The 19,769-nt window shown below is 48.7% G+C and overlaps 1 protein-coding gene and 1 long non-coding RNA gene across 9 annotated transcripts in view; one reads left to right on the top strand and one right to left on the bottom strand.

Annotated features, from left to right (window-relative positions):
- Window positions 1-19,769, bottom strand: part of SAMD11 (sterile alpha motif domain containing 11) — a 158,603-nt gene that overhangs the window by 125,294 nt on the left and 13,540 nt on the right. For 2 of the 6 annotated variants that reach the window (XM_055705922.1, XM_055705924.1), the window contains exons 2-4: window positions 6,417-6,459; window positions 4,493-5,286; window positions 2,999-3,090 (exon numbers count right to left, since the gene is read on the bottom strand). In XM_055705922.1, the coding sequence (XP_055561897.1) occupies window positions 2,999-3,090; window positions 4,493-5,270 (870 nt within the window). In that variant the 5' untranslated portion in view covers window positions 5,271-5,286; window positions 6,417-6,459. Of the gene's footprint in view, window positions 1-2,998; window positions 3,091-3,274; window positions 3,294-3,539; window positions 3,945-4,492; window positions 5,287-6,416; window positions 6,460-19,769 lie in introns of those variants that run through there. The other 4 variants (XM_055705923.1, XM_055705925.1, XM_055705928.1 and 1 more) reach the window with 4 other exon arrangements.
- Window positions 5,309-19,404, top strand: LOC114015486 (uncharacterized). 3 transcript variants are annotated; one of them, XR_003559424.2, is made up of 3 exons: window positions 5,309-9,465; window positions 9,887-9,967; window positions 19,080-19,404. It is a non-coding gene; the product is annotated as an uncharacterized LOC114015486 (long non-coding RNA). The 3 variants fall into 3 exon arrangements; XR_003559425.2 differs by having other exon boundaries at window positions 5,309-9,967; window positions 19,080-19,168; window positions 19,255-19,404; XR_003559423.2 differs by having other exon boundaries at window positions 5,310-7,906; window positions 9,328-9,967.

Genomic DNA, 19,769 nt, shown 5'->3' with positions numbered 1-19,769 from the left:
GGGGTTTCCCCCCGCACCCCCCTCCCAGTTCGGAGCGACCCTGCGGGGCCCTCCTGCATCCCCCTGCCGTCCCCCCGGGCGGCAGCGGCCCCCCCCGCCCCGCCGCTGATTGATGGCTGCCGGCGCGCGGGCGGCCGTGGCCGCGGCCCGGGGGAGGAGGCGCCAGAGCGGCCGGCGCGACGCGGCTGCTCCCTCTCCGCCTCGCAGGAAACCGCCGGTCGGTGGCGGAGGGGACCCGGCGCCGGCCGCTGTCTGCAGCTGCAGCAAACGAGCTGCGACGGGGCGGCGGGGGGCGGCGGGGCCGGGCGCCGCTTTCCCGGGGCGCCCTCGGCACTGCCGGCACCGCGGCGGGGGGGGGGGAGCGGCGGGGGCGGCGCGGCGCCAGCGCCGGGTGGGGGGGCCGGGGGCCGGCCCGGCTGGGTCAGTGCTGGGACGGGAAATGGGAATGGAATGGGAATGGGGGGGGGGCGCGGTGTCCGGAGGGCTCGGTTTTATGGCGAGGACCCGGCCCCACTGGTGCCGCGTCAGGCGCGGCCAGCGGCGGGGGTGCACGGCTCGGCAGCCGCGGTTTCCAAACCCGAGTCGGCGGCACGATGCAATTTCCTCCCCGGCGCAACCCCTCCTCCCCCCGACCCCGAAAGGAGCCCGGGGCCTCCGGAGGAACAGCCGCTGCTGCTGCTTCCCGTCTGGTCGGGGGGCAGCTGGATGTGACCCTTCCCGAGGGATGAGCCCCGGCAGCGCTGCCGTGCCTGCGGCAGCGAGCACACAGGAGGATTCACATGCCCAGAGCAGCTGGCCTTGCCCCTGCTCTGCTTTGCCCCCTGCCCCTGACAAAGGCAGCGCTTTGGGTTGTTCTGGCCTGTTCCTGGCCCGATTTCGGGGCAGTAGAACCAGCTGCTGACTGGATTGCTCCCCGCCTCCGTCCCTGCCAGTGATAACACAGTAGCACGAGGACCCAGGCACTGCAAGTCTCTACTTACCTACGCTATAAAATACAAATCATTTCTACGTTTGAGGAGAAACGGCCCTTTGATCTCTGTGGTGCTTAAATCAATGATCACTAAATCGGGAAAGATCAACTCTGCCCAATTTTTAATCCTCCTTCTTGTGTAGCCGTTTTGAACGTGTGCATGTAGCTATGACAAGGCACTACCAAAAGATTTCCAGTTCAAAATGTGAATTGTTGAGTCAGGTATATGTTCTAATTCAGAATATGCAGTAAGCACCGAGAAGAAGCAGAGTTCTGATAAAAGCTCTTACTGGGTTTTGTCCTTGCAGCACAAAGTCTCCCCCCTCTAACTAATTTACACAGCTGGGAAAGCTGTAGGAGGCAAGTCCAGAAGGATTTACTTCTTTCCCAAAACTACACCAACCTCTTCTTTCCTCTATCTGAGCTTCTCAAATTCAGTTCAGTTTTAAAAAAATGCACTTGTTTCATGCAGAGCTGCCTTCCCATCTGTAAATGCATAGTGTATCCCTGTACCACTCCTAAAAACGTTGCTGCTTGAAAAGCACAATGTGCCATTCTGGCTACCACCTAATACAACTTGGTACCCAGAAAGCAACCAGTACAGCATCATCTAGCCAGACACTTCTCACCACCACCAGCAACTGTGGCATCACTTTGGTCCACAGAGCCCTTGCTCGTTGGCTGCCTCTGATGCATGACTGGTAACTAAAGCATATGCAAAGCTCAAAACTGGAGAAAGCTTATTACAGCACGTTGCACTTTGCCCTGTAAAGTCAGAGGAACTACGTAAGTCCGTTGGAAAAGCTGGGTTTCAGTCTATCTGCCTTGCTGAGTTTGAAATACCATGGCAATGCTGCGGTATCTAGTACTCGTAAGCTTGGTGGACAGTTACTGCTTTAGTATGGACTGCTGCTACGCAAAACAGACACAAGAGACTTGCATCTCTTCATGGTATCTTCACATTAATTTATGTAATTGTTAGTTGTTGCTCTAAGCCCCTTCTCATGTCAATGTATGTATTTGTATACATAAGCACGCATGCACATACATACTATGCAGAAATAATTTAAATTCACAATTCTGTCATGCGAAATTGCTGCAGAGATACTGCATGTGAAAAGAGATTGTCCGTTTGATCTCAAAGAAACAGTAAAAGAAAAAATAGTTGATTTCAGCAGTTAAAGGACATAAATTTCCACCTGCATCTGTTTCCACAGTGCTACTGGCAATACTCAAGTTGGTTTTTTTCAGACCAAGACCTGCTTTAGCTCCACAAACAGCTTTGCCATCCTGTTTAGATGTTACTGTATTTTATGGTTATTTTTACACATGATGAACTGTTTTTAATGCCTTCGTTTACTGTGATTTCAGTAGCCTTTTATTTATAGCATCAACATCTTTTTCATGAAAACACCGATGTTGTATAGACATTTTGGAAGTCTTAGGATAAAGGCAGACAGCAGAAAACACAAGGAAATCAAAAGTTGAAAAGAAAAGATCTATAAAAGAAATCACTGTGATATGTGACATGAATGTTGTAAAAGTTGTAAACGTTTAAGATGAGCCTGCTCCTCCTGAAGTTTATCTAACAAAATTCACTACTGGCTTGTAAACTGTTCCGACTCAACACATGGGTGCGATTGTAATTCCCTTTTGCTTTATTTAGCCATTTTACACCTCTGCACAATACACAAAAATGAAGGGATGAGAACAGGGAAGAGGCTGATGAACGATCTGCCGTTTGCGTATAGACAGCTCCCCCTGAAAACTATGCAGTCACACTGTATGTTGCATCCTTTAGATCAAACACTGCTCTTCCCACCTCCTCTGTTAGCAAACCCCTCTTCTGCTAGCCTTGCCACTAGACTGCGGGTACACTCGCCGTGCAAGCAGTGCTCTGGCACAGACTCAACGACTAGCCCTCAGAGTTCACGGTTTCATCATCTCGGAAGCAAAGGGATTTTTTTAAGGGAAGGAGGCGGAGGGGAGATGTCTTAACTAAAGCACATAGTTTAACAATAATCTTACCACTGGAGACGAAATTCGACACCCAGGGCAATCACAGATTGGAGGATGTACCTGTAAGATTCCTTTGGACATAAGAGTCTTCAAACTTTTCCCTAGATGCAGAGAAGAAGAAAAGAAGAAGAAAAAGGATCAGCATCTTTATAAAAGGAAAGTATTTAAGGAACGGGGGAGGGAGAAGCACGCGTCTCCTTCCCTACAAACACCCCTCCCCTTGCCTGCCTGCCAGCACCCACCCCCCTGCCCGCCCCTTCATCGAACTTTCTCCCATGCAGATACCCGTGGAAGGTAGCACCAGCGCAGCCCTGGCGAGCCCCTGCCTAGCCTCGGTACCGGCGCTTCCGCAGCCAGGGGGAGCCGGGGCAGAAGGCGCCGCCGCCAGCCCGCGCAGCCTGCGCGCACCCGCGCGGGGGGCTCCGCGCTGCCCACGCCACCCGCGCAGCCAGCCCCGCGGCGGGGGCCGGCCCGTGCGAGCGGGGCAGCCCGCTCGGCGCCTCCCCCCCCTGCTCCTCCGACCATTTCAACCTCAGTCCTCCTGACTCACCCCAAAGGAATTGAGATTTCCTGATGGCAGCCAGGAGCCCAGTAATAAAAGAAACAGAAGAGATGAGTGGAGTAATGACAATTAGCGCAGCCCCCGAAGTTATTCCCCTTTTCTCTGGCGATCAATAAACAAGGCGAGGTGTCAGTCACCTCCTAATAACTCCTCAGACCCCTGGGCTGACACCGCCAGCTCTCAGCTAATTACGTGTCGCACTGATTCTCCTCTCCCGCTCCCCCCCCGCCCCGGCCCCGCTCTCCACCTGCCGCCCGCACCAGCGGCCCCGGTGCCGGGACTGCGGCGCTGGCTCGGGCTGCACCGCGGGCGGGAGGGGAGGGGAGGGAGGCAGGGCAGGCTCCCGTCAGCAGCCGCCAGCGCCGCGGAGGTCCCGCACCACCCAGCTGCGAGGGGAACACCCCCTCCGCCCCGCCTGCCGCCCCGCCGGTGCCTGGGCTCGCTCGGCGCGGCGGGGCCGCCGTTCCCCCGCCGCCGCCGGCACGCACGGGCGGCCGGCTTCCGCGCCCCGCCGCCCCCACACCGGCATTTGTCCGCTGGCCAAACCGCTGCCTGCGCCAAACGAAACTTATCTCCAAAAGACACGAGACGTCGTCCCCCCGCCCCCCCCCCCCCAAAAAGAAAAAAAAAAACCACAAAAAAAAAAAACACCACACACACAACCAAAAAACTGTTCCCAAATCGCTCGGAAAACTTCGCCGCCCTCCGGAGAGCCCGGTACCGGGGCGCTCGGTGAGGGGAACGGGTAGAGAGGGACCCGTGTGCGCGGGGGAGGGGGGCACGGCCACAGGAGACCAGGTCCCGGGCTCCCCCCCCCGTGTGAGCGCCCGCAGGCAGCAAGCCCCCCCGGGCCCGCGGCCAGAGCACGGGAGCGGGAGGCAGGGTGCTCGGGGGAGCGGAGCCGCGCGGGGACCCTGGCACACGCCGAGCGGCGCCTTTACCTTTGTGCCTGATGCTGCGCTTCCAGTCCTTGGCCGTCTCCCTGCCGCTGACAAACTGGAACTCGTTGGGGGTGAGCCACTCTCCCCGGTACCGGATAGAGGGTCCTTTGCTCCCCTGGCACAACTTACTGATGTAGAGCAGCGCCTTGTTCTCCCCGCACTCCACCTCGATGCAAGGCTCTCCGTTGTCAAAGAAGGGCTGGAAATCCGGGATGGAGGAAAACCTCTCCAGCATCAGGTCCTCGGGGAGGTGGGGGGGGTGGGGGTGGTGGGTCTCGTGGAAGCCCAGGTACGTGCGGTGGGCGAAGATCTGGTCGTAAGCCGGCGGGTGCGGGGTTACCACCGGAATGGCAGCGGCAGCCAGAGGGGCGAGATAGTCAGGTAAGGTTTCCATGGGCTGGTTAAAAGCTGCCAGGGCCATCTCTTCCCTGTCAAGTCGCTCCTTCTTGATAGCAGGCATGGTGCTGCTGCGCTCCCCGTGCGCCCTCGTCTCTCCAAACCACAGTGGCTCTAATGTCTCCGGTTCAACTTGCCCCCGCTCTGGCTGGAGTTTGGATGAAACGCGCCAGCAGCAGCAGCAGCAGCAACACAAGCACCTTTGGCGCTCGGGTGCCGGAGGTGGCTGGTATCCCCCGGAGCAGCCCGCTAACAAATCTCCTGGGCTGGCTCCCCAGCAGAGCTGTCTGGGATCCCTCTCCCACGGAGAGGCTAATGTACCGTAGACCCGGGAGCTGCTGTGTGGCTCGCAGATCTGCCCCTCTGGACTAATACCTGACATCTCGGAGAGGTCTCCGCTGCCGTAGACATTATTTTGGTTAAAAAAAAAAAAAAAAAAAAAAAAAAAAAGCAGCTTATTGATTCCCCTAGATCGACCCACCTTCTCACCAGGCTGGAGGGTTCGCCGCCGCCCACCCAGCCCCCTTTCACCCTGCCCCCCTCCTTCCTTTAAACTGACACCTGGTTTATTTATTTATATGCAATAATTACAATTAAATGCTGCGCCCCCGCCGCTATGCCGCGCTCCTCCCCTCCCGCCGCCGCCGGGCGCGGGGCGGTCGGTGCCCCCGGCTCTGTCCGCCGGGCTCCAGCCGCCCGGGCGCGGGGAAGTTTCCCGGGGGCCGCCCACCGCCACCTGCACAGTGCGGCCTCGCCCCGCTCCCACCAAAGCCTTTACGATCACTGCGAGTTGGCGTTTAATTTCCACTCCTGCACAACATTTTAAAAAGCATGTTATTGCATTACACACATCTACATGTGTGTGCGTGTGCACAGACAGACATCCACGTTTATATCCCCGCGAGCTCGCGCCACGGCACGGCGGGCGCTCTGCCCCCAGACCATAAATGCTCCGCTGTGTGGGGCTACAGGCCCGGGCTGCCCTCCGCGCTGGGACAGACATATATTGATCTGTGCGCAGAAGTCACAGTATAGTTCAGAGACTCTGACCAAACAAGATTTCCCTCCGCCGCCGCTTCTCCAACTTGGCCCATTTAAACAGCAGAGGCGCTTGCAAGCGCCGCGCCGGCGGCGGGCGGGGGGTGAGCGACGGACGGCGCGGCCAGCACCAGCAGCCGCCAGCCCGGCGGGGCGGCCCGGGGGCCCCGACTTCGGCGGGCGGCGGCGGCGGGGGGGCACGGGCACCCAGCGGGGGGTGTGCTCCCGTGCGGGAAGGCCGGCCGCTTGCTCTCCTGGGCAGGCTGCTCTTGTCACCATACCTCGAGAAGGCGGGCAGAGCCTTCTCGTTTCCCATGTGGTGATGTAGCAAGGGTCAGGAGACACGGGTATAAATTTGTTTTCCATTGCGAGCTGTGGCAGGCATGGCACAAGGTCCATGTGAAACTGCCCCGAGAGGACAACACGGACCCAAAATTAAGTTGCACAGTTGTTACAGAGATTTGTCACATCAACAAGACGAGTCCCCTACCTTTGGATAGTAAGTAGGATCGACTACGCAGAAAGAATCCCACCTAGAAGGGAAAGAAAAATAAATTATCTCCTTAAACACAGTACAAGGAATATGCCCCACAAGTCTTACAAGGTGGAAGAACAGCAAGAGTTCTGTATGGGTTCTGTCTTAAGAGTTCCCAGAACACTACCATGAAGTTCTTTGTCCCAAGGTGTGTCTCATTACTTGCTCTCTTACTAGGGGACCTTGTCGAAAGTTGAACTTGCCTTCCAGCCAGCCCGACATGGACTTGCTGGTGTGACAATCAGCCATTGACATAGTTAGCAGGGTACTTTCTGAGCAATAATAGCCCCTGGCACTTCAGCACCATCTCTCAGATGATCTCAGAGCATTCACAGACAAGGAGAAAGAACACCACCTCCTCCTCACACCTTTTTGAGGAAGCTGCTTTTAGCTTCGTTTTACCAGTGGAGAAGCTGAAGCGTAAAGAGGCTTGAGATGGAGAACATGAATGCTGTACTCACACGGGGGTTATGCAGTACTGAGTCCCACTATGAGTGAATACAGGCTAATACAGGTGATGAGTTCACATCTGTGCATCCAGTGATCTTCCTGAGATCTCACAGGTGTTATTTTCTGCCACCACCCCCTCCCCCCCAAGCTCTCAGTGCTAAGTACCCCTCTCTACAAAAACTCCACTAATGGACCACTTAGGGGAACTTCTATACCAGTCAAGGTGGAGGAAACTGCCTCTCTGGGGTTCAGCAGATATGGGAATAGAATCCAAGCCCCAAACCTCAGTTTTCTCTTGACGCTACTTGACCATGATCCTTGTTTCTTGCCTATTTATTCTCAAGAAATGCCAGCTCTGGGAGGCATCCTTGCTTCTTGCTCTAATGAAGAAGGCAGATGTACATACCCATCAAACCCTCTCATTTAGCCTTTCAGGCTTAGGCTCTTACTCTTAATGCTTCTGATTGCTCAAGATGACGGGGAAAATCACTTTCTATTATCACCTAATGAACCAAGGAAAATGCTTGGAAGCAGCTCCAGGAGACACAAGGCATTCTCTGTGAGAGGGTGTAAGTGGCTTCTGGATGGAGGTCAGGTGAGAAGGCCAGACAGTGAGAAGAACTGCTTGCTCTTACGCTCCCAGAAAACCATGCCCGGCACACCTAGAACTAGACAGAGCTCTCTGCAAAGGCTTGAGAACTACTTCAGACCTCCTTTGACTCCACCTTCTTTGTAACTTGGCTTCATGGGACTGATTTCTTTTCACATTTTACAAGGGAGTGGGTATTTTTTTCTCAAGCCTTCTTTCATTTTTACAGCCACAAGGGTTACTACTCTTCTTCCACCTCTTTTCCTTATGGCAACTTCATCTCCAAATGCAGAGAAACCTTGGCCGCAGCCTTCTCCAAAGAAAAGTCTCCATGCTTCCTCCAGGAGGGGTCACAGGAGAGCAGAACAAGAGTGGCCTTCATCCTCCAGGAACAAATCCTTCCATGGTACGTACTTCGAGACTTCTCAGATCTCTGTGGTTTGGATGCACACTCAAACCTAACAGCACTTTGCATTACCATCCAGTCTGCCTGTATTAAAGAGCTGTAATGAAACCTTTCCTAATCCAGAGAACTTCTGTTTACCTTTTATTTCAAAGGAAAAGGTGACTTGCCATGGGGTTTTCCTACTGCATGTCAGCTCAGTTGCTTTTTACCTCTACAGAAACTGGGTTCAAATCTGGACCTAGTCATAAGTAACTGAGTATGCTGAGTTTTCGTTCTAGAAGGGCAGCACCTACTTGGCTGTGTTTTATTCCTGGAAAAAAACAGGCACCTGATGCCAGTCGTGACATAGGTGTACACTGGCCAAGCGGTGTAGAGGTCCAGCAGTGGAAGAGCGAGGCCTCATTTTGGTGGCTTCATACAAGGTGCATGGCTTGGATCAGGCAGGGTTTCTCACTCAGACCTAAGGTGTTCTGGCAGAACTCAGTGAAGTTTAGGGGGATTTAAGAGGCACAGAGGCAGGCTGATTCTATCAGTCTCTTACAAGCACTAAAAGTTCCTAACAAGTCTTCCCTGCTCCTCTCCACTGTAATATAAAGAACAAGGGCTCTGCCTGGATGCTGGAGTCCAACAGCAGGAGTCTGATGTTGTTCAGCTCCAGTCTCTTAACAGTAGAGCTTTCAGGATTAGTGTAAACAGATTCACCACTGGAGACCAGATCAGAGAGATCCAAGCAAGTCCATGGACATGTGGTTAGAGAAAGAACCAGGTATGCTTTGCAAATTCCACACTGAGGGATTGGGACATGTTTTTAAGTCTGGGGGCACAAATCACCGTGTCTTTTTGTTGTGTGCTTCAATGGCACCTAGCAAAGGGAAAGCATGATTCTTAACTTGCTCACAGAGGCACTACTACAGTAAACATAGTACATAGTGATCATTTTCCAACATTTAATTCTCCACCTCTGGAATACATCATGTTGGACTGAAAGAAAAGCTAGATCTTTTATTTCTCTCAGGTCAAATGTGTTAACAAGTGCAAAGAGCTAGCTGTGCTGTAAAGCATTTTACAAGAAGAGATGGTGCTCCAAGTACAGGTCTGAAAGTTAAGAGATAATGATTTTTCTCTTTCTAACACCACTTTCAAGGATAAGTTACTACTTGTCCTGGATATGTCTCCCTTATTCTACCTGTAAAAGGAGGGGAAGCTTCCTAAATGTAATTTGTTATTTACATGTGTGACAGTAAACTTCAGAGTTTCTAACTGAGATGAAAGGTCCTTTGTGTTTTTAAAATTCATTGCAGATGCAGGCCCTGCCCCTTTACAGGAAAGACAGGTTGAGGCTGGGGGGAGAGAGATGCCCAGGTACATGTAAAATGACCAGCCTGAGTTTAGAAACTAATCCAGAACATCTGTCTTTGCAGGATTCCAGCACAGATGCTATACATGCCGTCCCTGGCACCACTTAGCCTCTGCCTAAGCTAAGCTAAATGAACAGATAACAACATTCTGTCAGCACAGCAGCATCTATAGCACTGGTCTTGCTGACCTTATTATAGCAGGTATGTAGTCTCACAGTCCAAAACTGTGCTGGAAAAGTTCTGTCCTGTACACCAGAAGAGCTTAGACAATAAAGCAGGACTTTCAACAATTGGTGTAGTATCCAACTGAATCATGTTGTTTCCCCCAAAGAAGACGGGGTGGTTAACCTTTAAGACTTGAAGTTAACAGCTCCTTTCCCCACTTCCCCATCTTACCACATAATTGCCCTGACAGTATCACATCAATGATGGAAAGCAACAGCTCTGTCCCTCCCAAATCATCGAGCCTACCAAAAGACAGGGAAGGAGACCAGAGAGCCACACCACCACCTCCTGAGCCAGGCAGATTCACACCTTCCTCAGTCTCTTTCACAGTCTCAGAGGACATCAAGGCTGTCTAACAGCCAGGATTCACTGCATTTTGTCTTTCATTCCTTGCCAGGTGTAGCCCAGCTCTATGCTCACTGCATGTGAACAGCCAGCCATACTGCCAGAGTCATGCTCAGAGGGATCAGTTTTGGAGGTAATAGTAGCCTCAGGCCAGACTTCTTCATTATGAGAGATACTTTGACAGTCCAGCAGCAAGAGCAAGAGCAGGGAGGGCACAGGTTGGTATTCGGGGGAGGAGGGTTGGGAAGGAAGACACTGGAAAAGGCTTTGCCTCTGAAAAAATGCTTTCTTGGGAACTACTGAGCTGTACCCTTTTTAATCCCACTGATACAGAACACCGCTTTTTTGAACCAATTTATTGGAGTGAAAAATGGAACTTGGAGAGTTTTTTCTTTCTTGAAAGTAGTGTCAGGGTAGTACAAGCTTACGCAACAAACCGGAGCTGTGAATTGCATACATCCCTATCTAACCCAGGCATTTTGTCAGCTTCCCGGAGGACAGCCTGGGCCAGTCAATGGTGCTTTAAGGAACTCTCTCCTCAAACTATTTTCACAAAATGTCTCCTCCAAATCACCTTCCCTACAAGTGCCCTGTATAGCTATGTGACCAGTCTAAATAGATCAGTACTCTAACCCTAGAGGAATTAAATGTCGGGGAGAATTGAAGGAAGTTTTATCTGGGAGGCAAGGACTAATTCTAAACTAGCTGCTCCATTCTTCTAAATAATGAATAACTTCCCATGCAGGGAACACATTTTCTGTTCTCTCTGACTTGGTATAGTGGTTACACTGTAAACAGTCACCTGGCCTACAGCTCAGAGACCTTTGTACGCTGCTGCACATACTGCACAGCAAGAATCACCCTGCAACTGCCCTGGGAGGCTGGCTGTGCACCAACTGACCATTTTGCTTTGTGATGTGCTGTCAGAGGACGTGACACTGGAAAACCGATGAGATGATAGGAGGACTGATGCGCCTCTCTTCCTTACTGGTTGAAGTTCAGCTATCTTGGGGTTATGTAGATCAGAATCAACCTTGAGATCTGTACAAGAAGTTTAAATTAAAAGGGCAGAATCCTATTTCCATTAAAACCAACAGCAAATTTTTACTGATTTGACACTTCAGTGTTCTAGTCCTCCATAATATAGCAAGAGATTGCCCTTCTCTGCAAAGGTTTTGGAAAACAACAAGTTTAGCTACACTCAAGTGATGTCTCCATGATGTAAAAAAAACATTTACAGAAATCACTAATGGAATAAGGCTTTACGTATCAAAGCTGCTGTTCTAATAACCATGCTCTCTGACCATTCTAAGGCAAGAGCTGCCACCTTTGCAGTCCCAGTTTCTGGACAGCTTCCCTGTACTTCTCTCTGCATTTACTATACTTCTTTGTGCATACTGCAATTAAAAATGCATCTTTCTCCCTTCTCTATTCCTCTGTCCTCAGAGGTTATTTATTGCTAATTCATAACTGTTGTGAAAGACTTGAGATATCAGAGATGTAATGCAGAAGAAAGCCTCCACCAGATTCTCTCTTTCCCCTAAAGCCTTTGTTTGTGCTGCTCCACTCTGCGCCACTGCTCAGAAAAACTCACTGTATCAAAAGATGGTGAAATGACGGTCACGTATTAATCTAAAGCTTGGCTGTGTCCCAACACTTGTGTATCACTCTGTGCTACTCCACTTCCCTAACTTCCCGCCTGCCTTCCCTCCTACAATCATAATAACAAAAAGATACACTGAAAAACTGGCTATCCAAGAATCTGGGTACGGTTGGAATCTATTGCTGGGTTAAAACAATAAAAAAATCGTGACCATTGAAAAGACAATAACATTAGGCGTGCCATCCCAACATCAAACAGTGCCACAGACAAATAAGCCATGGGTCTCTCCCTTAATTCACATGCATATACAAACATGGACAAACAGCACTTTTTTTAGGATAGGCCGATGAACCTTGTTAGCTAATCCTTTGGAAGTAGTGTTTCAGAAGAGTCTAGTGCAATCAAGGTGTGACTGCTTTTAATACATGCTAGAAAGATCAAATTAAACACTAGGTAGAACCTGCCTTGACCAATTTAGGGGGTGCTAAAGTACACACCACCTGAGCTGGCTTACAGCTGTCAAACACATTAATTAGAGCTAACACATTAAAAAGTCTTTAAATCAGTCATTGGGCATCTCTGCAGACAGGTTTTGTATTGTTCTTATTCTCCTCTTCTAGAAATTGATGTAGTGTAGTCACTGCCCTACTAACAGTGGGATTAGCGTACATCACCTCTCCACTAGTATAACTGCACCCCACGAGAGAGCTGTGCAAATGCCACTAGGAATGTTTCTGAACAATTACTGTTACAGCCATGTGAAACTATGTACAGATAGGCCCTAGTCAGAGCTGTGTCTATACTGCAGTTTCAGATATGACTGCAGCAAGTGCCCGTCTGCCATAGTTAAATGTTCCTAAATTAACACTGGTACTCTGAGAAGATATCACATAGGAGCTCCATCAACATGGACCTACGTTTGTGTAAGGAATTCTCACTGAAGTTTGTGCTGCTGTGCTTTCTCTGCAATTGTTTCACAGACTACCTAGATCAACGCCGGTACAGGCAGGCAACTGTAACTTCAGCGCCACTGTGACCAGAACTCTTACATGGTCTCTTCTACCATGTACGTTGTATTTGAACACAACATACTCAAAGACATACCTACAAACAGTCACAGGCACAAGCAGAGTCTCCAGTGAACTCAAGGAGACAAATGCACATAAACAACTTTGCACTCACTCCTCACTCGAACCTCGTCCATGACTATGAATAAATGCTGGGTCAGGACCACATGAAGGCTTGTCTTGTCTGAGTTTGTTTTTCTTTTCTTTTAAATCTTACATTCCTAGAAAGAGACTCAATGAAGTAAACTTGTTGCCATGACTACACTGCAACAGAGTGCTTAAATCAAACAAAAACTTAGATTAGATTAAGAAAAGAATAACAAAAACTAAATAAAGGGAATTTCAAAAAATATGTAAACAGGCATTTACACATTTGAATCTTCTCATGGGGATTTGAGTTCCTTGGAAGATGAGCAACTTTTCTGCTCCGTCCTTTGCATTGCTTCATAGCAAACGCAGCATGCTTGTGGACAAGGGAAGCTGCCTGCTGCAACTAGTTAGCACCAAGTTTTATTTGTTTGTCAGACTTCCAAACCTGAACTTTTCTACATGTGGAGTCAGGCATTCCCATTTCTATTTCTGCCTATTTTGTGCCGCTGTGTGACTGCAGCAATTCACCTAGTGACTCCAAACTCAGGTTCTTCACTCATGAAACAGAGAAAACATCTCTGTAAAGCAGAGTGGGGAAGTACTGCTCTTCAGGTGCTCACACTCCTCATTCATTTCCATCTCATAGTATAGATTTCTATAGCTCTGTTTCTCTCAGGTTCAATACTTGAGCAAAACCAAGTAATTATGAGCCATAATGCACCACAAGCAGCAAATGCAGAAATGTCAGAGCATGCAGTTTGCGCATAATTTACATGCCTGATGCCTAAAATTGTTCATCTAAACTCTTTGGAAAATACTTACAAATAACTATTTTGTTCACAGCAGGAGAAAAAGATTTTGTTTGTCATACATCTTCCTTTTCTTAGCCAAAACTAATCTGCATCCAGACATGGCACAAAGCATTTTCACTCACTCTTCACACTCAAAAAGCACACATGCAAATAAACACATTGTCAGCACACACTTAGAAAACTACTCTGTACATGGTCAGAAACATTAAAGTTTTGCACCAAAAGAAAAGGATAAAAAGGCATTTTGAACATTGTGCTGTTTACAAAAACTATTCCTTTCATCTGTTGTCTATAGCACAGAGTTAGCCATAGCTGCAGATAAAATGATGGGAACAGCTACAGTCCTGTAGCAATTGACACACACAGTAGTAGTGACAGCCTGGCACCGAGGGCCATCCATTGTTAGACACAGACACACAGAGATGCACGGGCATGTGCACTCAGAAAATAGATTCTGGGTAAACAAGAACGCAAATTTTTCTTTGTTTTGTGCCCTGAAAAAGACAGGAAGAGCTAAAATACCAAACCTGAGGTTCTGTGCATATCAACTGGTAAGAGACATGCTGCTGAAATATTAGTTTGGCTTTATAGAAGCAGTCATCAGAAATTCAGTCGCTAACATTTCAGCCATATGGTAACATGCATCTCATCCTCAGCAGATGAACAGATGTGCCAACAGCTGAAGGGGCAAAAAGCTGGGTTCCAACACACATTTCATTTTTCACTACCTGGAAAAGACTTAGGAGGAAGTTGGGGCCAATTATGGAAAACGAGTAGTGCAGGAAAGAGATCTTCTTAAGTTCCTGTCTTCCCTTTTAAGTACATCAAGCATGCAGAAATTTTTCACGTGTGCTTTGCACCCAGAAGCAATGCTGGCATTAGCCATAAACCACTGCATATAGGTTAAGGCTGCACTGACCCTCAAATAAAAAAGCCTAATCCATTGTAAATATGCAGAAGACACTAAATTCTATTACCACCCCCCGCTTGTTACTTTCATTCAGTTTTTAAGGAGCCTGCCTCTGAGGTATGGTCTCTAATCACAATTACAGCAAAACACTGATTAGGATGCACATGGTAACATCATAGGAAACAAATATAAAATTGTCTTGACTAAGTAACTGAATGCATTTATTGGGATGGTATTGCTTTTAATTAGCCTTAATTTCCAAAGAATTATTACTTGCTAAAAAAAAGAAAATCTTTATGGATCTTTTAAGTTTTTGAGTGCAAGATTCTCCCTCTCTCTCCTACTAATACCTGAGAGAGTAGACCTAGCATAACTCATCAGGAAATTTGCTGTATTTGACTGGAGGAATGCTCATTGTTCTAATATATTTGGGGGTTTTGTTGTAACTACAAAGACTGCATTGGTTCCCACTGAATGGATATGGAAATCAATTCCCAATCTGGATTAACCTTCAGACTACCACAAATACGTTGTGCTTCTTGGAAGTAATCTGTGTGTTTGTACACACGTGCACATTAACATACACACACACACACAGAGGCTATATACATCTGTGCAATTTTATACCTCATTCTGATCAAATTTGTAGTTTGCTTCATGAAATACAGTAATGCAAACCAGGCCATTCATTTCTCTCTGTAACATGAACGTGACCCTATTAGCGTCAACCTTGAGAAGTCCAGGACACAGTGCAAATCCAGGTAAACGGGCTTGGTTAGGGATGTTATATCCACATTATTCTGGGCTGAGCCTCCATTCTTTCTCCTCCCTTCACTCCCTTAGTTTCCTGGTCCCCATGGCTAATGCTCATAGTCTGCATATGCCCCTACCATTTGCTTCCATCCTCACAGAAGAAACACCCTATGCTGTTGCTGTCAGGACATCTGGTGTGGTACAACAGGAGGAGGTTCTAGATACCAGAAGTCATAAGGCCAATTATGGGACAGCAACTCAGAGTCCTTTCTGAAACGGCTGACATCTGTCCAGATCCTTAATTCTACTGAGAGAAAAAGGGGTTTAAACTAAACCTACTGAATCACCAAGGGGGTTTCTTTGGAGGAGTCTCATCAAGCACAGGCATAGGCCCCGTCCTGCTTATTGTGGTGGCAGGAAAATAAGCAAGCAAGCAAGCACATCATTCAAACTAAGATACAGTTTTGTGCATGCCCCACACCTTTTTGCACGTTTTAGACCTGTTCAGCAGTGCAGTTTTATCTTCACTTTGAGCTGATGGCAGCCACTGCTGCATGAAAGCTCCAAAATGGCTTCAGCAGCTAGAACGACTGTATCAAGACAAAGCAGGGAAAGAGATCTGAATGACCTACTAGAAACAGCTTGTGCTCCAGTGCTCAGACATTCACATCATCTAAGAAAAAAAGATTCCCCCAAAAATGCATAAAACCAGCCCCAAATCTCAGCTCCAGAAGCAAGACAGCCTGCCCTTGATTATGGAGATTCGCACAGTAATGTGTCTGGTTAACTTCCAGCCATCCATATTGAAAATTCCTCAGTATTTGCTTCCTGTCATATTCTTTGCAGAGCAGAGCTCATATTCAAGAAGTCAAGGACTGTGGTACCCATAGTGCGTTCACAGACTCTGCAGAGTGAACCAGTTTTAGATTCCACCACTTGCCTTCTCAACTGTAACTCAGGAGTGGCTCAGGGCTGAGAGGTTCCCATCCCTGTTCCCTGAGTGTCTCAGCACCACCAGAGATGTTACCTTTGGTACCCCTTGCTGAGGATTCTTCTGTGCATTTTAACCTTTATCTCAGGAGGCAAACACAACATTTTACAGAGGACAGAGACACTCTCCCCTCTGTGCTCTTGTTCTGCCTCATGAGAACACAGGGATGATGGGTCCCAGTCTCCTGTTTATCAGCAGTCCTGGAAGCTGACACGGCTCCGTGCAGTGCCCGTGGTCAACAGCCAAGTAAGACAGACAAGAACGTGCATGCCTGGGTGAATGCAGCTTTTTCTTCCATCTGGAGCTATAAGCCTTGACGATAAGTGTGTGACTGGGTGTTTTCATCCATAAGGAGATCTTCAAGACGTTGTTACAGGGAGTATCTGGCACATCCCATCTATCTATCTATGTCACTATGGTATCTAGGCACTGTATAATTTCACATTATAGCGGATTATGGAAAACATTTCCCTAGAAGACTGTTGGCCCTTTAGTAACACTAATGCCCTCTTTTGTGACATTCCCCGGGACTGTTACAAGAGCAGGGCTTGTGTGCACCAAGAAATGTACCATTAAAATTATAGAGCCATTTCATACTGCATAACTCCCACTTGGGATGCTTTTCCAAAAGAGGCACTTTTCTGATCTTATTTGTGTTACTCAACTGGGGAAAGGCATTATTATTTGGAATAATAATAGAGATCATGCTGTTACACCTACAGTACTTTAACTACACTGATAACTGTTGTAACTTTTTTTCAAGCGAATAGACCTTTTTTCTCAGTCTCTGTCATTCTCCATTCATCCAGTACTGTGCCACAGGAGAAATTCTTCTGGAAATACCAAAGAAACCTGCAATGACAGTCTGTAATCTGAGCTTCTGTGAGACCAGGCATTTTGGGATTGGATTTGTCTCCTCCTAGAATAGACAGGAAAAATCTTCCCCAGCTGATTTCTGCTAATACCTTGATCTGTAGCCCATTAATGAGCAACTTATTACAAAACCTACATCTTTGTATTTCAAGTTGTTTTGCTTTGGTTGGATGTACTGTTCATGAAAAGGTCTAGGTGCCAGAATCAGGCTTTCAACATGCCTATTTGCAATGACAAATTCAAAATTCCCTTTCCATTGATGTTCTTGGAGCCATCTTCAGACTTGCTGCTGCAGTCGCTACCACTAAATGCCACTAAATCAGTAAATCCATTTATTGAAATAGTCATACAGAAGTGCAGCAATGAGACACAAACTCAATCCAATTCAAAGCTCTTCTAAGCAGAAGGAAATAAAGATTCAGCTCTGTTCTCCGGGAAACTTGAGTAAAAAAAGGGTGGAAGCTTAAGGATGTATATGGTAAAGAAAAGGCCATTCAGGAGACAATACAAATAAACCCTAGCAATAACTCAACAGGGACAAGAAGGTAAATGGTGTCCCAAGCACTCCTTTAGCAAAGCACTGAAAATACCTCTGGGATTGTCCAAGGCCCCTTGATTCAAGATACATCTTTCCATCAGCTCTCTGAAATGCTCAGCAGTAACATCTGGAACCCCCATCCAATTATAAGATGAAATGCAGGAGGATCAAAGAGAGAGTTTCCCAGTCTCATGAGAACAAGCTGGAGCGTGGGATAATTAGCAGCTTCTGACTGCTGCTAACCACCTCTTACTCGTTAGCATTTTCCCCTGGCCTCCCCACCTGCATGTGCAGTCCCCATTGCCTCCAGAGTACCAAGGGCCCCTCCATGCATGTTTCTTTAAACCTGCCCGTAACAATCGTTGCCCTGACACATCCTGGAAGTTTATAGTGGTCTCTTCTCTCCTCTCGCCGTTAACCAGAGGCAATGCCTTTTGGGACATACTTGCACTGCTTGGGAGTGGGGATGAGGGCAACAGACTGGGACGCTGGGGGGTTCAGGAGCTCCAGGGATCCTGGTGCATCTCCAGACAGGTGACACCAGGGAAGATATACAACTAAAAAGTAACAAAAGAATATTTACTTTGCTTCTGGTATTCCCTTGTGTCCAAGGAGTTCTAATCAGGATGAGAGGTGTAATTCACTGCGAGAGAGAAATGCTTGTTAGTGCCCACTTTTTTTTTTAAACTGGCTAATACATCGCAAGCAGCACAGAAGTTTAAGTCTGAAAGGCACCTTAACAATAGCGAGGAGTTAAGCTGTCAGGAGCAAGACTGAATTGTGAATTGCTTGACCTTGCAAAAGAAACGTGGGTTACATGTCTGTCACACATGGGGACCCTTAGAGTTGCATCACTGGATTTGGCTTAAGTGCCTGCTCTTGTCAGGAAGAAGAGCAGTCAGCAACTCTCCTCTGTCCAAGGGACAGACTAACTCAGAAGGCATAGAGGGAAAGCTTAGACTGGAATCCCCATCCAGACCATTTTCCCCATATGCCATGGCAATTCTCCACAAGACGGGGACATTTCCTTCTGACAAGTCAGCCAACAAATCCAGCCCTTCCCCGATGCTACGGCGTTCCTGTCTCATCACTTTGAGCAGACTCATGTCACAATCCCAGAGACAAAACCCATGGAGGGACCCTGGTCACACTGTCTACTGACAAGGGAAAAAACCTGATTGGGCACACATGAAATCCACAAGCAAAGAAACAAACAACCTGAAATAAGGGTGAAATGCTAATGAAGATCTGGAAAGCACTGGGGGTTCCTTAGATTAAAGGTATCCTGGGAACATAGCCAGTAATGGCAGATAAGGTCAGCCTAGGGACTGCATTCAATTTTATCTTAAAAATCCAACTTTACATACAGTGACTCAACAAAAATATAATAAATGTAAATCACATAGCAGTCTATTGTGCAGATTTTGAGCAGTTCTGCATTGGAAACAGTTTACTGTGTGGTTGCCAGATTGACACAGCTCTGACCCCATTCTCCAGTCCAGACTGTCCACCTCCCCCGCTTATACAGACAAAGCACACACCCCCCAGAGACCTTCAAAGGCTATCCCAGGCAAACCTATTTTCTCACTCCTATCGTTTGGCCTGCAGGTACAAATGAGTGTTGAGGTGAGCTGCAGCCTCATCCTTTTGCAACCAGCCTCCGAGGGCAGCTCTGCCTGGCTACAGACCTCACCAGTGTAAGCTCTCCCTGCCTGCCGTGCAATGGCATGGGCTGCAGTCACTGAGAAGTCTGCAGAACCTCATTTTCTCCCTTGCTTGACAGCGACTTCCAAGCTCATGACTAAGGAAAGGATGAGTTTGTTCGGGGCAGCAGGAGTTTCAGCTAACTGATGGACGCCAGTGGATGCTGGGATGCTCTGCTGTAACAGTCTCTCCAGCTCCAGCAAATCAAATCACGAATAGAAATACATTAGATTCCTTTTCCTCCAACTCGGCTCCAGACTCCTTTTTAACAACCAGCCCCCCCCAGCCCTGAGGAAAGCCTTCTCCCTACTGCCGCACCCCCACCCCCTCCCCCGCCATCTGCCCGAGAGCCGCGGGGCGACCGCGAGCACCGAGCGGCGGCCACGGCCGGCCCTGGGCCTGGCGCGCTGCGGCGAGACGAGGAGCGGGGCCGGCCGGCCCGTCGCTGCTCGAGAACCCCCCGGCGGGGCCCCCGCCGCCGCCGCCGGTTGCTGGCAGCAGCCCCCGGAGCCGCAGCGCTGCCGCCGGGGAGAGAGGTAATAAATAACCCGGGGAGCGAGGCGCGGAGCCCGGCGGGCGGCGCAGACTCTGACC

Source organism: Falco cherrug, chromosome 3, assembly GCF_023634085.1.
Source record: "Falco cherrug isolate bFalChe1 chromosome 3, bFalChe1.pri, whole genome shotgun sequence".
Classification (NCBI taxonomy): Eukaryota; Metazoa; Chordata; class Aves; order Falconiformes; family Falconidae; genus Falco; species Falco cherrug.
The sequence above is the reverse complement of the archived record's forward strand: the minus strand, read 5'-3'. Positions and strand labels throughout refer to the sequence as shown.